The sequence below is a fragment of the Anastrepha ludens genome, chromosome 6 (assembly GCF_028408465.1).
Source record: "Anastrepha ludens isolate Willacy chromosome 6, idAnaLude1.1, whole genome shotgun sequence".
NCBI classification, from domain to species: Eukaryota; Metazoa; Arthropoda; class Insecta; order Diptera; family Tephritidae; genus Anastrepha; species Anastrepha ludens.
The window spans coordinates 32,107,095-32,127,577 of record NC_071502.1 but is presented as its reverse complement, the minus strand read 5'-3'; the positions used below and the strand labels follow the sequence as shown (position 1 = coordinate 32,127,577).

At 39.3% G+C, this 20,483-nt stretch overlaps 2 protein-coding genes across 2 annotated transcripts; both read left to right on the top strand.

The window, feature by feature from the left end:
- The first annotated feature begins 1,020 nt into the window (after positions 1 to 1,020).
- Positions 1,021 to 19,867, top strand: LOC128867006 (neogenin). The gene is made up of 12 exons (XM_054108098.1): positions 1,021 to 1,084; positions 1,347 to 2,522; positions 4,426 to 5,257; positions 11,570 to 11,696; positions 11,756 to 11,911; positions 11,998 to 12,207; positions 13,069 to 14,408; positions 14,486 to 14,586; positions 14,660 to 14,791; positions 15,200 to 15,377; positions 16,494 to 16,663; positions 17,170 to 19,867. The coding sequence occupies exons 1-12, from the start codon at positions 1,021 to 1,023 to the stop codon at positions 17,400 to 17,402; spliced, it is 4,719 nt and encodes a 1,572-aa protein (XP_053964073.1). The 3' UTR covers positions 17,403 to 19,867.
- LOC128868095 (uncharacterized) lies at positions 15,501 to 16,401 on the top strand. Its single transcript, XM_054109829.1, has one exon. It carries the CDS (start codon positions 15,691 to 15,693, stop codon positions 16,210 to 16,212), a length of 522 nt encoding a protein of 173 aa, XP_053965804.1. The 5' UTR covers positions 15,501 to 15,690; the 3' UTR covers positions 16,213 to 16,401.
- Positions 19,868 to 20,483: the final 616 nt, after the last annotated feature.

The following is a 20,483-nucleotide window of genomic DNA, read 5'->3' as shown; positions in this document are numbered from 1 at the left end:
TTATCGTGTACGCCAATTCGAAAAATAAAGTTTTGAGAAAAACGCGTCTAAAGTCGGCAACGTAACTATACCTCTCCCAGCGCTCGAACGCAAAGAATAGAGTCGTCACGGTTGACGATTTATAATATAAGAAATACTTAAATTTACGTTGTAAAAATTGTTTGACATATTCTTAAAGGATTATATTAACATTTTATGAAAAACAAAAAAAAATTTGTTTTCGAAATTTTACAGGTATCTGTATCCTTAAAACTTTAGGTCCCTCCGTTTGTGGAACAACTTCAAGCCGCACACCACAAATAGGAGGAGGAGCTCGGCCAAACACCTAAGAGAAGTGTACGCGCCAATTATTATTTTTTATTTTTTTGTTTTTTTGTTTTTAATAAATTAATTTTTTTTTTATTATCATTTTAAGTTCTCAAGCTCTTAAAAAACCACCCGATATATTAAAAGTTTTACGCAAGCTTGTGGAAATTTGCCTTAGAATAAAAAAAATAATAAATAATGCGTATCTACATACAAACTTACATCTAAGTGTGGTGCGCTCTCGCTCGGAACACTCGGAAAATATGTCAACTGCAATCATCATCCGGGCGTTAAAACAAAACATACCTCGAACAAAGGCCAACAATGAGCTAAGGACTTGCAAATATCTGCGGGAGTTGTAACTCCTTCCACCAACTCTGCTGACTTCTGACTGTCGTTGCCATCAGGGCGAACTCGAGCTTGTGTTGCATCAATTGTTTCATCATCATGTTTACAAGCTGGCAGATTGCCGCAGCGGTAACAACAAGCTGCCATCCAGCCGCCACCAGGGCAATCAAATGAGTCACCCCCATACCACATCCCACAATTGTGACTTCAACACAGAGCAGCTTCAATGCAGCGGTACTAGCAAATGCTAAAATTGGGGTCAGGGTTTCTTTTATATTTTGCACATTTGCTCTGCATGCCTCTGCGTGTGTCTGTGAGTGTATGTGGGTGTTCGTAGGCTCATGCTTGTGCTCAAGAGGCAGCCCAATGGGGTCTACACTGGCGCCGGCACGCATTAAGTGGCATAATGAAGCCTCAGGCGGGCAGGCAGGCAGGCAGGTCGTTCGTCTCCTTTTTTGTTGTTGCACGTGCAGTTGGTAAACATGAGTACATGCACGACTGAGTGAATGAAGTCATATATAAATCATAGTCCTGCGGCGGTGGCATATGTGCAACTGATTACTTCATCCTTTGTGTTTCGCTCACATTCACTGCAATTCATTTGCTTGCAGATCAAATCATTATGTTAATATCTTGCATTCTATTATATTTTTACTGACATTCTTTTCTGCAATTTCTTTTATTTCTTGCAGTGCTCACCTTTACAATAGAGCCACAGGATGTGGTCGTGCCGGAAGGACATTCGGTGTTGCTGCAGTGTGGCGGCACTGCACAAATCGGCAAGTCTGGAAAAGTATTGCCGAATATACGTTGGCGTGCACCAGATGGCCAGGATTTGGGTATTGTGGGTGATACATTCCGCACTCAGTTGAAAAACGGCTCATTGTACATAAGCTCCGTGGAGGAGAATCGCGGCTTGACCGGCTCCTACCAGTGTCTGCTCAGTGCGGATGGCATCGGCACTATTGTTAGTCGCGCGGCCGTGGTATCCATAGCACGTTTGCCCGACCTAAATCAAGACTTCATCGAAACGTATCTACTACCCGGCCAGACTGCGTACTTTCGCTGCATGATCGGTCAAGTTCAGCCGGGCATCAAGCACGCGGTGCAATGGATCAAAGACGACATGCCGCTAGTATTGGACAAATTACGCATGGTTGTACTGCCGAATGGCGCATTAGAAATCGATGAGGTGGGCATTGGCGATCGCGGTGCCTATCAATGCAATGTTACCTCGGGTAGTGTGTCGCGCTTGAGCAGCAAGACAAATTTGAACATCAAAAAGATGGCAGATCCGGGTAGTGAAAGTCTGGTGGCACCATCTTTTCTTGTCGGTCCCTCACCGAAAACCGTGAAAGAGGGCGACAGCGTCACCTTGGATTGTGTGGCGAACGGTGTGCCCAAACCGCAGATCAAGTGGTTGCGCAGTGGCGAAGAGCTCGATCTCAACGATCTTGATTCGCAATTCTCCATTATCGGTACGGGCTCTCTGCAAATTTCCTCGGCCGAAGATACAGACTCGGGCAACTATCAGTGTCGTGCTAGCAATACAGTCGACTCGCTCGATGCACAAGCCACCGTACAAGTTTTGGTGCCGCCCAAGTTCATCAAGAGCCCGAAAGACAAGATCGCCCACGAAAAAGAAGAATTAGAGTTAGAGTGTTCGATACGCGGCAAACCCACGCCGCTGATCCAGTGGCTAAAGAATGGTGACGTAATCACACCTAACACGTACATGCAGTTGGTGGGCGGACACAATCTACGCATTTTCGGTCTGTTGCAATCCGACGCCGGTATGTTCCAGTGTGTCGGCACGAACCCAGCGGGTAGTGTGCAAGCGGCGGCGCGTCTCCGCGTTGTTCAAACCGGTGAGTAGTAGAACCGACGAAGGCCAGATATCAACTTGTAAATATGGAACTAACAGTTGCCAAGCCATTGAGTACCTACTAATGCCAAATACGAAGCGCTTTTAGTAATCAAAATTAAGCTTTTTGTATTTTTTGTATTTGTCTTGAGAAGCTCTGTGAATTGGACGTAAAAGCAACTGGCTTAAATACATTAAACCCTCTAACCTAGTGAGACCACTAATCTGCGCTTTAACAACCTTACTGTATAAAAAATACGTTGGACGCCTTATTATATTTTTCGGTTTCCATAAAGGGTGATCAATTTAGAGGTATCGGATTTTAAATTGAAATAAAACACAGGAAATTCAAATTTGTTGGGCAATCTTTATTATTTTTTTGCAGAACTATTCATGGCATTTATTTTTGAAAGTTTTTTTTTCGTGTTCACTCCACTCGGGAGCATAGTGCCTCGACAAGACTAAGTCTTGCGTTGGTTTCGTTAATCTATTTTTTTTTATTTATTTTTTTTTCTGGCAGGGTAAGCGATTAGCCTTCTGCTACCAATTTTTAAAAGATAATCCCTTTCAAATGTTGACCGCGACTGCATCCTAATTCGGCTATCCGTAAACACCAATTTTGATTGACTCGCTGGCGGACTTCGCGTTGGTATCTCGTGAATAACTTTAGTTAATTTGGCTGCCAATGCCTTAATCGAAGCTGGTTTAGCCACAAATCATTTAGACTTCACATACCCCCCCACAAATAAACGTGCAAAGGAGTGATATCACGCGATCTTTATGGCCCATCCACTGGTCCGAGACGAGAGTTAAATTGCTCACCGAAACGACGGCGCAGTAAACTCATTGTTCCACGGGCTGTATGGCAAGTAGCGCCGTCTTGGCGGAACCAACTCCACCCGTGTTGTGAAGATCACGGGCTTCAGTTTCCGGCCTCAGAAAGTCGTTTATCATGGCGCAAAGCGTTCGCCATTCACTGTTACATTGGCGCCAGTCTCGTCTTTGAAGAAATGTAGGCCGATGATACCTCCAGCCCAAAAGACGCATCAAACGGCTGTTTTCAATCGATGTAATGGCTGTTCTTGATTAGTTTCGGGTTGCTCAAATCCCAAATACAGCAGTTTTACTTATTAACGTAGCCATTGAGCCAAAAATGAGCCTCATCGCTGATCGCCAAAAGTTAGCCTGAGCGCGCGATGATCACTTCTCACAGAACGTCGATTTTCGTAATACATTTTTAAGCTTTGTAAACGTTGTTGAGGCGTACGTCTTTCCATGATGAAATGTCAATGAATGCTTAGAAAAATTATGTATTTAATTTGACAGTAGTCACGCCTGATCTGTCAAAAAAATCCTATTGCAAAAAGTACCTCCAATCTGATCACCCTTTATTAGACATAACCTACCAAGTATTTGCTTTGAGTAAAGGGTGCTTTGAAAGCTTAACTTTTTTTCTGCGACTTGGGAATACTAAAAATATTAACCTAGCAAATTGAGTAATTAGCAAGTAAGAAGTCCATGGCTCATTAAAAATCATTCCTAAAGCTGATGCAAACCTTTCCCGCTCATAACAAATTAGTACTTAGTTTTGTTATTTAGTTTGCTTACTTTTTTTCTTTTAGCTTAATTTATGTAAATAAATCTGCTTTCGATGTATACCGGATCGGTGCGCTAATCCGAAAAAAACTGATTCGTTGATTTTATTTGAATATGAATATATAATTTTTGTTGCATAGAAAATAAATATTTTAAAAATTGTTTTCATTGATTTTTTCACAAATTAATTTCCTTTTTTGTTTTTCCTTTTTTATTTGTTCTTTATTTTCATCCACTTCCTTTCACGACACGCAACATTCTTTTAACACTTCACAAATTTTCCCACCATCCATCCTTGCCAATATCCAAAGGTAAATCTAAAAATTACCGTCCACCACTTCCGCAAACGTCAAAATCTCAACTACTACCATCAGCTTCGCCCATGCGACGTCGCAAGGGTGGCGCGTCTGTAGAAGGGCGCTCTAAATCAGTTGATCCTTTTGACACATTCGGCGATGCTATTGACGCTTCTATGGGTTCGACGCGTAGTCTCTCCAAAAGCGCACTGGACAGTTTACTCTCACAGCGAGGTAAAAAGTTACCACGACCACACGAGAGACCACAAAATGACAACAGTTATGGTGAATTTGCATCACTCAAAGACGTCGAACAGTTAGACTTGGAAATGGAAGACACGGACAGTTCATTGGAATTGCCAACAAGTACGCATGAGTTTAGCGGTGGTGATGACCAAGAAGATGATGATAACGAAGACGAAGACGATTATGACGATTTGAACGCCAATCAGGAGTTCATTGACGCTTACAAACATGGTGACGATCCAAACAAAGTACTGAACTCTTGGAAGAACAAAAACAAAAAACAAATATCCTCAGCCACATCCAATTCACAAGCGACATCATCAAGTTCCTCCTACTTATCCTCAGATTTAGATGGACTCGAAGGTGGCATAGGCATTACTGGCGTAAGCAATACGGATAGCAGCGGTGGCATTCTGCAGTCTGTCGGTGGCGTGACGCATATAAATGGTGCACTACTGAGTCGTTTGCCGGGTCCACCACGCGATTTGGTTGCGCAAATCGTGAAGCCACGCTTTGTAACGCTCAGCTGGATGGAGCCTATGAAAAATCCAGTGGAAGTGGTGTCCTACACAGTATTCTACAAGATGAACAACAGCGAACGGTAAGTCATTAGAACTGAGTCGATTTCTGACTGAAATTAGAAAGTCTAATAAATTTACCAATTATTTTTTATGCATATTGCAATTTTATATATAATTACAGTAATTTAGAATTAATGCTCGATTTTTTCGGACATGTTTCATTATTTGAGACACAATGATTTTACGCTGTATCGATAGCTTAAAAGTAACAACTTTTTGTGGGGTTAGGCCACTGCTTCGGCGGAGCATTTTTCGTACATTTCTTTCAGCAAAACAAAATCAAAATTTTTAAAAACCTTTTTTTTTAATGTATAAGTACTTGTCATAACCTTGTAGCGGCACACTCGGGCTCATAGCCCATGCGATGTATTATGGGGAACTTGTGCAAATCTTCCTAAAGCCAATGCGAAATTTACAAGAACTTTAGAAGAAGTAAGGAGCGTATATGTATACTATTGTATAATATACAAGGTGAAGTCCAAAGAAAGAAGACTGGCTCATAAAATGTTTTTGATGGCGCTATCATTGAAAAAAAAATATTTTTAATGAGTTAGTGCTTTGGATGTTACATCCCTAGCCGACGTCCAATGAAAGCTTGCTGACATTGGGTTCAGTGGAAGAGAAGTTATTGCGTCTAAAGTGTCAGTATGTTTGTGTCATCGGTACAAAAATGAGTTTCGAACAAAGAGCTGATATCAAATTTTGTTTTAAAATCGTTAAAACGTTTACCGCAGCATTTAAATTTATGAAAAAAGTTTATCGCGATGATTGTCCATCTCTTGGAGAAGTCAAAAATCAAGGCGATACTCATTTATTTTTACAATTCCAAGGAAATTGTCCACAAGGAGTTCGTGCGAACGGGCCAAACCGTCAACGCATTTTTCTATATTGGCGTTTTGAAACGTTTGTTGCATCGCATTAGGCCGTCCAAAAGGCTTGTGCTGATATCCTGATGGGCATTCCGGTGAATGCCCTGAAACACTCTTTCGAATATCTTTTAGATCGCTCAAAATAGTTTTTTCGAGGCCAGAGGGGACTATTTTGAATAAATAAACTCGAAGTTATCAGATCAAAGCTCCTTTCTTTTCTATGTATATTAATAATAATAAAAATAAATATAATGCAATAATAAATCGTTAGCTTGTGAACAATTCATAGATGCCTGGAAAGTTATTATTCAAAGCTGGGAATAAAAACGACATCGCGAACTACAGGCCTATTTTCAAACTTTCAATGGTTTCAAAGCTCGTTGGGCATACATTTTGTCAAAAAAGTACCGATAATTGTTCAATAAAACGGAAAATAATTGTTGAATCATCAAAATTTATTTCGTCGCCTTCAAAATAGGCTCCATTCGATGCAATACAAAATGCCAACGATTAGTCCCAGTCATCAAAGCACCTTTTAAATGCGTTTAAAAGATCTTCTTCAGCTACTTCAGCGAATTCTCCTTAATGGTCTCTATCGACTCAAAGCGGCGTACGCGGAGTGGAAAAAGTCACAGGGGGCTAAATCCGGTGGTTTTTCGACGATATTTGTCGAGTTTTTGGTCAAAAAAGTGTTCCCGATATGAGCCTTGTGAGACCGTGCGTTTCCATGAGTTTTCATTCCACAAATTTTGACGTTTCCTACGCACATTCTCTCTGAAACGTCGCATAACCTCGCAATAATATTCTTTATTTACCGTAGAACCATTTGGAACGAATTTCGAGTGCACAACACCGTGATAATCAAAGAAAACGAATAGCTTGACTTTCACTTTTGACCGACTTTGTTGTGGTTTTTTGGGTTTCGGCTCATGTGGATAGCGGCATTCAGCCGCCTGTTGACTGGTTTGCATGCCAAACTCATATTCCACGTCTGGTCCATTACATTGGGTCCGAAACCACTTGCTCCAGCATGTCTTCAGCCACCTTCGTCCGATGAATTTTTTGAAAGAAATTCAACTATCTTTTAACGAGTCGAGCAGCCACGCGTCTCATGCCCAATTGATGGTGTAAAATATTGGACATCTAAGGTCACAAGCTACCTCCCTCAAGCTTAAATGATGGTTTTCCAGCACCATTTCCTTGACTTTGTCAACGTTTTCATCCGTTGAAGACGTTGACGTTGATGGGCGACCAGATCGGGGCAAGTCTTCTACAACCTCTCGGCCCCCTGCAGAAGCTATATACCACTCGTAGACCCGTGTTTTTGATAAAGCACACTCGCCATAGGCTTTCTGCAACATTTTCAACGATTCGGCACACGAAATCCCGTTCAAAACACAAAATTTAAGACAAATTCTTTGTTCGAAATTTTTATCCATAGTGAAAATCGCAAAGCACACCTGCGGTTGACTGATAATAATTAAATACCAAAAACAAGCTAATTAACAGATCTCGCTCAAACTCTGCAATATTATAGAGGGCAATTGTACCAACATTCCAGCAAATAAAATATAGGCATATGTAAATCTGAGTTTTTAGAAAAGTTGCGAGTGGGCAGTTTTATAGTCCATTGAATTTTGAAAATTATTAAATTTTTGAAATTAAATAAAAGACAAATATTAGGTACGCAACTACATTCCCGCTGTTTGTCAATAGATGCCGTCGATTCTCACATAACTTAAACGGCATAAACCAAGCTTAGACATATGGTAAACAAAGTTTAAGGAGATGCTGCTTTAAGTGAAACAACGTGCCGAGTTTGGTTCCGTCGCTTCAAAGACGGTGATTTGAATGTGGACGACCGTCCGCGTGAAGGAAGGTCAAAAACCTTCGAAGACGCTGAATTGGAGGCATTGCTCAATGAGGATCCGTGTCAAACGCAAGAAAAGCTTGCTTCAGTATAAGGAGTTACCCGTCAATACATTTCCAAGCGATTGCATGCTTTGGGAATGATTCAGAAACAGGGGTCTTGGGTTCCTTATGAGTTAAAACCAACGGATGTTGAACGTCGTTTTTTCGCCTGTGAACAACTGCTCCAGCGACAAAAAAGCAAAAAAGGGGTTTCGTCATCGCATCGTGACGGGTGATGAAAAATGGATTCATTACAGCAATCCAAAGAAAAGAAAGTCATGGGGACTGTCCGATCATGCTTCTACGTCCTCGCCTCGGCCGAATATTCACGATGCGAAGGTTATGCTATGTATTTGGTGGGACCAAGTTGATGTTATTTATTATGAACTGTTAAAACCAAACGAAACCATTACTGGGGATCCGTATCGACTTCCATAGATGCGATTGAGCCGAGCACTGCGCGAGAAGCGGCCGCAATACGCGGAGAGGCATGAACAAGTGATTCTATAGCATGACAACGCTCGGCCTCACGTTCAAACCTACCTGGAAACACTGAACTGGGAAATCCTGCCCCACCCGCCATATTCTCCAGATATTGCGCTGTCCGATTATCACCTGGTCCGATCGAAGGCACATGGTCTAGCTGAGCAGCAGTTCCATTCATATGAAGACATCAAAAAATGGCTTGATCGGTGGATAGCCTCAAAAGATGAACAGTCTTACCGCGACGGTATACGAGATCTACCAGAAAGATGGAAAAAAGTAGTAGCCAGCGATGGGCAATACTTTCAAAGATTCACTTGTAACCATTTTTTCTTAAATAAATTTGTATTTTCATCTAAAACACAGCGAGAACGTAGTTGCGCACCTAATAAATTGTCAAAACTTGTCGTCAATAAGTGCCTCTGCTTTAGTTATTTAACGCTTTGTTATACTCGAATATTCTAACTCAAAATGTGTGTTGCATCTAAAAAACAGATACGTACTTGAAAGACCCTATATAAATCGCTAATTCATTAATATCCCATAAAAGCAGAAGTTTTCTTATGGTTTGCAATGCCCGCGATTTATCGGTTTTCCATTTCGTTTACTTATTTTTGAACACAGAAATCGTCCTTTCAATTAGCGAACACAAAAAGCCAATAAAGTGATTCATTTTCCAGATGAAGGCAAAAAGTGAAAATTCATATTAAAAACAAATCGACGACACTACTTTGCTTTCACTTCTCCCATTCACTTTGGAATTGTCGATGTCATTTCTTCTTTGCTTACACCGCCAGTTGGCTGTCTCGCAGCGGAAGTCGTTCGAATCCAGACTGCTGCTGCTGCGTTGGCACCAACGTCAATTCAATGATTTAATTTGAAAACAGCTTTTGCAAATTGCCAAGTAGAATTTCCTTATTTTGGCAAACGCAATTTGCTGTTTTTCATGTAGTTCCTTTTTCTGAGCTCCTTTTTTATTTTGCGCAATAATTTTATATTTTTCCTCTTTGTCAAATTGGCAGCAGGAAAATGCTCCGAATCTATTCAAGCGTACTGAGAACCAGACACACCACCCACTTGGTATTTGAGTGGCCCACTATTGGTGAAAGAGCTATGATGGCGACACAATTGTCATGGGTAGACGACAAACAAATAACCACTTGCCAGAAACAATGGCATTTGGATGTTAAGCAGCTACTAAACACCTGAAATGAGATGGCATGCAAAAAAATCGGCCGAAATTGTTTACAAAGGACATACATCCGCTTAATTTAAAGATCTTTAGGGAATTTTAAAGGCCGTAGAATAAGTTAAATGAGTATTCGCTTGCACGCACATACAGTACCTGGGCATTGAATTATGACCGACGGCATTTTTTCTGAAAACTTCAAATATCAGGTAAAATGTTCAATCTAATTTGGGCTTTTCCAAATAAAAAAGGGATTAAGGGGGTTTAACCTGTTCTTAGATGTTTTTAAGAATTTTCGGTCAATTCGCCTGCGACGATTAGAAAAGGAACATTTTTTTTTGCTTATAAGTGAAAAGTTAAGTGTGCAAGTGCCAGGGCGAACTAATTTGATCTTGTGTGAGGAGCATAAAAAAACTAATTGAGATCGTCTGAAAAGTGAAAGAATTGAATAGTGAATATTCATATATCTAAAATATAACAACAGTAAGTACAAAATGTACATATCTTTTAATTTGCCAAGTGGATTATCCTTTTTTCAATTTAACCAGTTTTTTTTTGTAGAAAATGGGCCGAAGGCGGATTTGACATCGGGACAAAAGCAACAAATTGCAGTTCTTTTGAAAGCCAAGAACCTGAGCAATGCAGACATAGCAAGAACCGTTGGAATATCCAAGGCGTCTGTGGTAAATGTTGCCAAAAAGTTGAAATATACCAACAAAATTTTAGCGGTAACTTCAAACAATCGCCAAATTGAGAATGCATCACCTCAACCAGGCAAAATCGCAAAATCATCCAAACAGTTCTCTGGAACAGAAATGCTTCAAGTCGGATGATTTTAAGAGAGGTTCAGGAATCTGGAGTAAATATTTCGGAAAGAACGTTACGACGACGCTTATACGAAAATGGACTTTTTTGCAGACGACCAGCAAAAAAGCCAAAGCTGACACCCTGTATGCGAAATCGGCAGAAACTTTGGGCACAACTTCACAGACACTTCGATGCGGAATATTAGAAAAAAGTAAGTTTAAAAAAAAACATTTTTTTCCTTTGTCAAATAGCAGTAGTAAGAAGATGTGAATATTCACACTTTTTTGAATATTTCTGAAGATTGTGTGCTTCCAAGGGTCAAACACCCCCACCTGTGTTATGGTTTGGAGCTGTATAACCTCAGAGGGACCAGGTCGGCTACATTTTATTGAGGGAACAATGCGCTCTGTCCAGTACGTGGAGGTGCTGAGAAACGTTTTGATGCCTGAAGTGTCCGAGAGACGAATACACCTTTATGCAAGATGGAGCTCCATGTCACACATCCAGGATGAGCATGAATTGTCTGAATTCAATGGAAATAATGGTTTTGCCATGGCCTGGCAATTCACTGGACCTTAACCCCATCGAAAATTGTTGGGTATATCTCAAATCGGCAGCATACCAGCGGAATAATACCACAATACAACAGCATAAGGAAAACATCGAAGGTATGTGGTATAATGACCAAAAAATCTTAAGAGGAAGATAACACAGTGCGTAGCCAGTATGCCTCAACGAATTGCGGTCGTCTTAACAGCAAGGGGAGGAGCCACGAAATATTAGTTTAAAATAAATATTTTTAATGCAAAAATGTCAAGAAGCTTTTAATAAAAACAAATATCTAAACTTTTTAAATCCTTTAAAACCGTTTGCTTTTTATTCGCTCTCAAAGCCATAAATATGTAATTTTTATCATCGATCATAATTCAATGGCCAGGTACTGTACGTACAAATATACACTAAAGAAATATATTTCATAAGTACATGCACGTGTAAAATAAGCATTGCTATTATTCTCAACATACAATAATTACTTTTATCTTTCATTCGTTTTGCTGTTTCGCCATTTATAGCGAACAAAAAATCGTTACCAAATCCCACGATGATCAACAGGTGAACATCCAAAACTTGATGCCTGGCAAAACATATCAATTTCGCGTGGTGGCCAATACGAACTTTGGAGCTGGTGAATCTTCTGAGGTGGATATACATTTTTTTACTTATTTTACAGTTAAATTTACAGTATTGTAATTCTACAGGTATTGGAAGTGCTGACGCAACCGGAGGAGAATATTGCTGGCCCACCACGCAACGTCGATGGGCATGCGACCAGCGAAAGAGAGATTTTCGTAAAATGGGATCCTCCTACCGTAACTAATGGCGAAATACTGAAGTATCGCATATACTATTCTGAGGTATGCAGGGCCGCCGATAGGTCACTGCCATGCATCTAGCGTAATACTCAGTCCTGATGTGTTGTAATATTTTTTTTTTTTTTCAGAATGACAGTGGCGCTGAGATGTATCACGATAGCACATCTTTGAGTGCTGTGCTCTCTGAGCTTCGTCCGTTTACCGAATACACCATTGCTGTGGTGCCATTCAACAAGAATGGCATGGGTGACCCCTCAAATGAAATAAAAGTCAAAACTTACTCATCCACACCAACTGAACCGCCCAATAATGTAACGCTTGAAGTGACCAGCTCCACGGTGAGTTAAGAAATTTTGCTGAACTCAGTGCATCATTTTGCTTTACTTTGTTTTGTTTTACTTTAATTTAAGGGATTAGGGGTAGTCAGACGGCCGAAAAAATTATGATTTAAATTTTTTTTTTTTGCTAGTCAATTGCTTTATTTTACAAAAATAAAAAAAAATGTTTTGACTTGTCTTTAGCAAAATTAAAAAAAAAATTAATAATTGTAAAAGTTATCGCTGGCTGTTTGCGTGTAGCCCGTTTCTCCAGAAGTCCCTTGCGGTGATCATCACAAGTCCTTGGAGATTCATCTAAAATCAATCGGACAAGAGAAATGAGTTTTATTAATAGATAATCTTGTGCCTGGTCTAAGCTTTTTTTCAAAATTAACAATAAGGCGGCCTCTGGAAATATTTTTCAGATTTTCGAGAAAAAACCGAAATAATTTTAAAAATTTTTGAAAAAAAAAAAATTCTTCCATCAGGCACGAGTTTTTATATTTTTCAAAAGCAGTATAAATTTGATTGAAATCTACCAAGCGGTTTTTAAATTACAGTGAAAGTACCAGTTCAAAAAATATAATATGAGAAAAACGCATTTAAAGTTTTGCTATCGATGACCGGAGCGCTCGAGCGCCCTTTGTTAATTGTTGAATAGCTCGAAAAGTATTTGTCGGATTCACTTCAAATTTTCGCACAATATTTTTAAGATATTATACTTGCAAAAAAAATTCAATTTTTTTTAAATTCTGATTACCCCCAACCCGTTAAGCTTCTATTAATTGCATGGCTACTATACATACTTCCCTTTACTGTACTTACGCAAATTACATTTTTGAAGCATTTTTCATTAAATCGCTGACGTATATTTCCGTTTAGTCTGTCACTGTGCACTGGGAGCCGCCAGCTGAAGAGGAGCGCAACGGTCAAATTACAGGCTACAAAATCCGTTATCGTAAACTGAAAGATACACCCCAAGTGAAAAGTACACCAGCAAATATTCGCTACTTCGAATTGAATGGCTTGGAGCGGCATTCGGAATATCAAATTAAAATTGCTGCTATGACAGTGAATGGCTCGGGTCCCTTTACGGAATGGAATCGTGTCATGACACTTGAAAATGATTTAGACGAAACTCAGGTGCCAGGTAAACCGGTTTGGATCGGTATACATCCGGGCGGTGATAGCATTGCGCTGCATTGGGGCCCCCCACAGCAGCATGAAATCAAGATACGCAGCTATGTACTAGGCTGGGGTCGTGGTATACCCGATGAGAACACAATCGAACTAAAAGAATCTGAACGCTACTATGTGCTGAAAAATTTAGAATCAAATACGGAATATGTGGTATCGCTGCGTGCACGCAATGTCAAAGGTGACGGTCCGCCTATTTATGACAACATTAAAACACGTGACGAGGAACCACTCGATATACCAGTGCCGCTAGAAGTACCAGTTGGCCTGCGCGCCATTACCATGTCCAGTTCATCGATAGTCGTCTACTGGATAGACACCACGCTGAGCAAAAACCAACATGTCACCGATAATCGGCACTACACTGTACGATACGGCATTTCCGGCTCTAGTCGCTATCGCTACCACAACACCACCGATCTCAATTGCATGATCAACGATCTGCGTCCAAACACACAGTATGAGTTTGCAGTCAAAGTGGTAAAGGGGCGACGTGAATCGGCTTGGTCCATGTCGGTGTTGAACAGTACCTATCAAAATGTGCCAATCACGCCACCGCGCGAGCTGACCGTGCGACCCGATGAGCAGAATCCACAAAATGTCATTCTACAATGGCTCCCTCCCAAGCACAGTCTGGGCCAAATAACCGGCTACAACATCTACTTCACAACGGATACAACGAAGCGTGATCGTGACTGGTCCATTGAGGCGTTCGCAGGCGATGAGACAATGATGATGTTGCCTAACTTAAAACCCTATACCACATACTACTTCAAAGTGCAAGCGCGTGTTGGAAAGGGCATCAGCAATGCGCCCTTCTCGGCGCTTGTCGCCTATACGACCGCGGCGACGGTGGTGATGCAGGAACCGAAGCCCATTGCTAAGGGCATTAGCAATGAAATTGTGTTGTACTCAGTGGCGGGCGTTGTTGTATTTTTGGTAATAGTAATTGCGGCCATTTTGGTTTTAGTGTGTCGACGAAAACCGCAATCCACACCCGATCACAACAAGAAGAGGTACGAAGAGTGAGTGCACTATTCTTACTAAGTGAATTTATTTGGCTGAGAAAAATTTCCTAACCGATTTCATAATTTTTTAATAGCTACCAAAATGTTGGTGTACCAAAGCCACCGGATCTTTGGATACATCACGATCAGATGGAGCTGAAGAATATAGATAAAAATATACACAGCACAACGCCAGGTAAGTTGAAATAGTAAATCTGCTGCGTGGTTTTCCTAATTTGTAAATGGCCCTTTAAATTTCTTCATTGCAGTTTGTAGTGACGGTGCTTCGAGTAGCGGTGCCTTAACATTGCCACGCTCTGTGGTGCATGAGTATGATGTAGATACGCCAGTGCCAGTTACAAATTCGTTGGACAAACGTTCATATGTGCCCGGTTACATGAGTAAGTCGCAGCAGATCAAATCAAATATCGAGCGGCTACTGCAAACGTTGCAGCCTCTCGTGCATAAAAAAAAAATATTATATTTAGCTCTCGATTAACCCTTTTGCATCACCGCTCGAAATGCGCGATGTGCTCAAAATACCTCGCGTCGGCAAGGCGTTTACTATTTGTTTTTATAAAAAAATTATTTATTTTCCTCAAACTTTAACAAAAAATTAATTATTCCGTTCTCGGTGATAAGAGAAAGCTTTTATTTACGCGGACTATTCCACTCTTGGTGCTAAGAGAGAGTTTTTGTTCGCGGTTTATTCCGTCGAATGATGCAAAAAGGTTAAGACACAATCCGCCCTTTTAATTATATTCATCCAGGCATACATTTGTACATTTACAATTTTTAACTCACTTTAGCTACGTCGATGAACTCGACCATGGAGCGACCACAGTACCCACGCACACAATACAACATTTCAGCCAATCGTTCGCATATGACGGTCGACACGGGACATTCGCAGCAGAGTTTGACACAACAGCCAGGCTCATTGGCACAGACACCCGAACATCCTTATGGTTATGAGGGTAATTTCTGGTAAGTGATTTCACCTTAATTTGAAGAAACTCCACTAGCAGCTAATAAATGAGGTAATCGAATAAGTATCTCCAGAAACATCATTTATCACTTAATTAATTTTGACTGCTATTTTGCCTACCAATCGCCCAGACAATCAGGAACAAAGTGATTTATGAAAAATTTTTCAATTTTATTTCAATGTCTAAATAAAATCAAAATTTTTATCGGCCGACGAAATTTTAGTGTAACATAAATTCTTTTTTATTTGTATTTTTTTTATTTGTAACCATCCATCCACTGAATACGAGTACATCAAACGGAATTGAGTGTCATGTCATCCATCTGGGAGAAAATATGTGAAGTATTCACAACTCTGGTGCGGCCAACTCGTCGCAAAACGCGCGTCTGCTTCAGCCCCAGCACACTCCATCGAGAAATCATACGTCATACCAAGCTTTCGGCTTCAGCAAATCCCTTCTTCAACTTTCTCGCCGAAGTGCGCATGAAAACAAATGGCAGTGAATCAGGAAGTGGGTCGATGTCACCGCGCGAGAGTGCGCGCTTGGCAATAACGGCAGGTCGCTTATGGAATTCAATGTCAGAGGAGCAGAAGTTGCCGTACCGCAACATTGCACTGGAACAACGTAAATTAAAGCGTCTGCGTGGCCGGCGGAAACGTGCCGCTTCAACTAAGCGAAGCACGAGGAAACGCAAATCTGCAATACAGTGCGGCTTCCTGTTGCCACCTCAATCTCAAAAGGATGCGTGGTCATCAGGCAGCTCGACACATTCCAAGTGTGATGACAACGATAGTGTTGACACTAGTTCGGATGGAACGGAGAGCAAAATTTAGTGCTAAATTTGTCTTGTTAATGTCTTAACTTTTCCGATATATTATATCTGGCATCACCCGCGATTATCTCATAACTGCGCCTTTGTATTCTTCTATTGTATTGGTCCTACCCAAATGTTGTATTATGATTATTGTAAGGCGAATTTTTTGTTTTAAAAAATTTCAATAAAATCATATTTTTGTGGCAAATGATGTTTTCTAATATATTTGTGATGATTTCTCATATATTATCTGATAGCTGCACTGTTTATAAATTATAAATTATAAATTTTCTCTAGCAGTCCTGGTTACCCGAATGGTGGAGGTGGCAGTGGAGCCGGTCCTGGTGGCGGTCCCGCAAACAATGGTGGCGTTTCAACTATTGATAGTTCTAAGCGTGGTCACCCGTTGAAAAGTTTCAGTGTGCCAGGGCCTCCGCCGACTGGGGGTGCAACACCTGTCAACAAACACAGTGAGTAACAAAATATGTCTACACTTTTTTAATCGATGTATGGTTTTTGGAAAGTAGATTGAGTAGAGTCATGGACGTTTTCATACTAAAATACTAGGTTGTTCAATAAGTTTTGCGGTTCGACAAGAGAGGGTGTTGCTACTAGCCTAATTTTTTATTATGTTGGTACACGCTTCATATGAACGTCTGCGAAATTTCATTTCAATCTGTCAATTCATGTGGCATGCACAGTTGCCATTATTTAACAAGTTCGAGAAGTGTTCCCTCCATAATTTAAGTTTGCTCTGGATGCCAGTCCCCAGAACGCCGTCTTTGTTCTTACAGGAACATTACGTTTAGGTTTTACGAGTATTATCGTAGTATAATTTTAGTGGAAATACTGAGTAAAAAACCATGCACACTAAATTTATGGCCAGCCAAAAGTTTCAAAAGCTCGATTTTTATAGTAATTTTGAATTTTTTACTTCTTATAAATTTATTTAACCGCAATTTGTTCTTTCTCGCAGCACCTGCAGTCACAATACGTCCACAGAATCAATCGCCCTACAAGAAGCCCTCATTCTCCGCTGCCACGCCTACAAACCGATTGCAAGGCGGCTCATCAGTCGCACACTCAAACGATGAAATACAACGACTAGCGCCAAGCACCTCAACTGAAGAACTAAATCAGGAAATGGCCAACCTCGAAGGCCTTATGAAAGATTTGAGTGCAATAACGGCGAACGAATTCGAGGTTTAACAGTAAATTAAAGTAGATTAGTGAGAACGAATAAGTAAGAAAATCTTTAGGTATGCACCACCTAACAAATGGGGAAATAACAAAATTGATGTTGGGCGAAGTGTAAATTTTGTTGAAAAGTTTACAGAAACGACAAACACCTCGATAAGCTTAGCAAATCAAAATGTTACAAAATGAAAACAAAAAAAAAAAGTGAACGTATACACAATTTTTATGGTTTAATAGAAATTGAGTTTTACGATAATCGTACGCTAAATGAATTTTACTATGTTTTTGGCTGCTAATTTTCTTTTTTGCCATTATTATTATTTAAAAAATTTAGGAAGTTAGAATAACCAAAATTAATGATTTTGTGTGAATTCGCAACGCATTTTATACAAATGATAATGGAGAGTGATTGTTGTTGTACGAGTACATATGTATGTATAAGCCAATACAGTAACTCTCAAACAATTCACCAGTGGTGAGCCAGTTAAAGTGCAGATTAAGTTTTAAAAGTGCTGTTATTTTAATTTTTTTTTTTAAAAAGTATTTTTTTGTTTGTTTTTTTTTTTGCAAAAATGTGTGACATGTACATAACTGTAATATGTAAGATTTTCATCATATATATATGTATTTAACGATGTATACTGGTTAAGCATTAAAGTGGAATTAATTAAAGTTTGTGAGTAAATGGAAAATACTGCGAGCACTACAAATAACAAATAACAAAAGCGAAAACAAAAACAAAAATTAAAACAAAAACAAAAACGAAACGAACTCAAACAATTCAATTGATTTCAACTAACTCTATAAAATATTATATTTGAAAATTACGAATTGTTAAAACTTAAGCTGCAAAAATTATATGCGGAATGTCCATTGCACAGCTTGCGACACATGCGAACTTTGTAAAACACATAAATTTGCATACAAAAATGCTTGCATGCTGTAGAGAGCCAAGGTACCATAGCGCATGAAATATTCTGCAAATTACTTCAGAGAATGACTACTTCAGCGGCACTCTTTAGGTTAGGTTAGGTAGAACCGGTTTTCCATTGTGGACACACTCAGGCTCATGTCCCATTGTTATGCCGCATTGGGAACTAGCACTTATCCCTCCTGAAACTAATGTGTACTATTCAAAAATTTCGCAAGATCCTTGATTTCGACAGAGCCGAGGTCTTCTAATTCGTTAAAGAAATGTCCGCCCAAAATGGCGAGTATACGTCTGGATAGAGCAGGACAGTGACACCGAAGGTGCGGGATCGTCCTTCCTCTTATAGACAACTTCTGCAGAAGTCATATGTTTGCACACCCATCCGCTGGGCGTGCCTACCGATTAGGCAGTGCCCCGTAATAACTAAAATCAGTGTGCTACTGTGCTTATCTCCTCGTAGTAGTAGTAGTTCTGTGCGTTTAGCATTGAGAGTCCGCCACATCTGTCGGGCGATTTTGCAAGTGGCTTCGTTACGCCATCTTTCATTCGCTACTCTTACAATTTCCGGATACGCGAATTTCCGCGGATACGTAGTCTACATGTTTGCAAGGCTATACCTCTATCATTGTCTGAGTACTCATCAGTCAATTTGGTACCGATGTTCGCTAGTTCATCGGCTCTGCAGTTCCCCTCCTTATCCGAGTATAAATTCAAATTGTTTCAGTATTCTAGGCAAGTTATTATCGGCAAATTGCGCTGAACCAAAGCTTGAATGTGCTTCTGCTGTTGTAGTTGTTTGTTGTCGTTGTTATCATCAAGATAGTCGGTTCCGCAGCTTCCGCATCTGCGAATTAAGCCAAGATTTATATCCACTGAAAGACTGCCATACCAGACGTATTCTCTCAATGTTTTTAGGGAATATTTTATGTGATTACAAAAGCAACAACCTGTTCAAACAACATCCAGTGCCTGCTCGTGTGCATACACTGTGTATACATATCGCTCATTTGCTGCATGAGTTCCGTAATCAAAAGCAGAAACATAAATTTAGTTAAGTGTGCAGAAATAACCGCAAGCCCCCCTTTTGTGTTGGGTAAAAAATGCATGGCAATGAGAATTAGCAGTACCTCTTAAGGTGAAAATATTTATTTACCTTTTCGCAACTTTGGCCAAGGTTTTACAAAGCGCGCCAGTTGTTTCTTTCTCGTGCTAACCGGCGCCAGTTGGACACATCAAGTGAAGCCAAGTCCTTCTCCACCTAATCTTTATATTCTTCAATTATGTATGGAGGCATAGGAAATTGAAAACGACTTTTCGTTTTTTCGTTTAGGACGCCCTTGCAACAAATGAGCGATTTGTGTGTGTGTGTTGCAGTTTCTGTGTAATTGGAATTCTTAGCTCTGTATGTAACTATTTGAAACTAATTATATATATATGTATGTATTTGCACTTCATATAAAACATGCACAGCTGAAGCTCCTTGCCGCCATACCTATGCAAATACTTTAACTCATACGAAATATAAAAGAGTGTAAATCTAGATTTAAAGTTAAATGAGTTTATACGAAATATTTTTATTCTTTGAAACAAAAAATAACTTTTTATGCGAAACATTTTTATTCTTGGAAACAAAAACCATTTTTTTGTTTTTACTTTTAACTGCACGTACTCAGGAAATCAATTTATTTCTCAAAAACTTTTATTCTTGGACCCAAAAAAGTATTATTTTTTACGAGAAATGTTTACTCTTGGAAACAAAAAATGAATATTTTATACGAAAAAATTTGCGTCTTCGAAACAAAAAATCACAATTTTTTTTGTTTTTTATGTTATTTCTAACTGAATGCACTGTCAACTTCAAAAAAAAATTGTGCGCTATATATTGACAAGTTTTGACTATTTATTTACTTCTTTTTTAATTTCAATTATTTTTTTTTTATTATAAAATTATTTTTTTCTTATAAAAATTATAAAATTATTTTTTTTCTTATAAAAATTATAAAATTATTTTTTTCTAATAAAAATTATAAAATATTTTTTTTTATAAAAATTATAAAAATTTTTTTTTTTTATAAAAATTATAAAATTTTTTTTTTCTTATAAAAATTATAAATTTTTTTTTTTCTAATAAAAATTATAAAATTATTTTTTTTTCTTATAAA

What these genes read in the sequence shown, in the direction of transcription:
- LOC128867006 (XM_054108098.1), top strand. Translation starts at nt 1,021, where the DNA reads ATGGGGTCTACACTGGCGCCGGCACGCATTAAGTGGCATAATGAAGCC. An exon ending in GAGCTGGTGAATCTTCTGAG is followed by an intron (nt 11,697 to 11,755) that starts GTGGATATACAT and finishes GTAATTCTACAG; the next exon opens with GTATTGGAAGTGCTGACGCA. An exon ending in ATATGTGCCCGGTTACATGA is followed by an intron (nt 14,792 to 15,199) that starts GTAAGTCGCAGC and finishes AACTCACTTTAG; the next exon opens with CTACGTCGATGAACTCGACC.
- LOC128868095 (XM_054109829.1), top strand. Translation starts at nt 15,691, where the DNA reads ATGTCATCCATCTGGGAGAAAATATGTGAAGTATTCACAACTCTGGTG.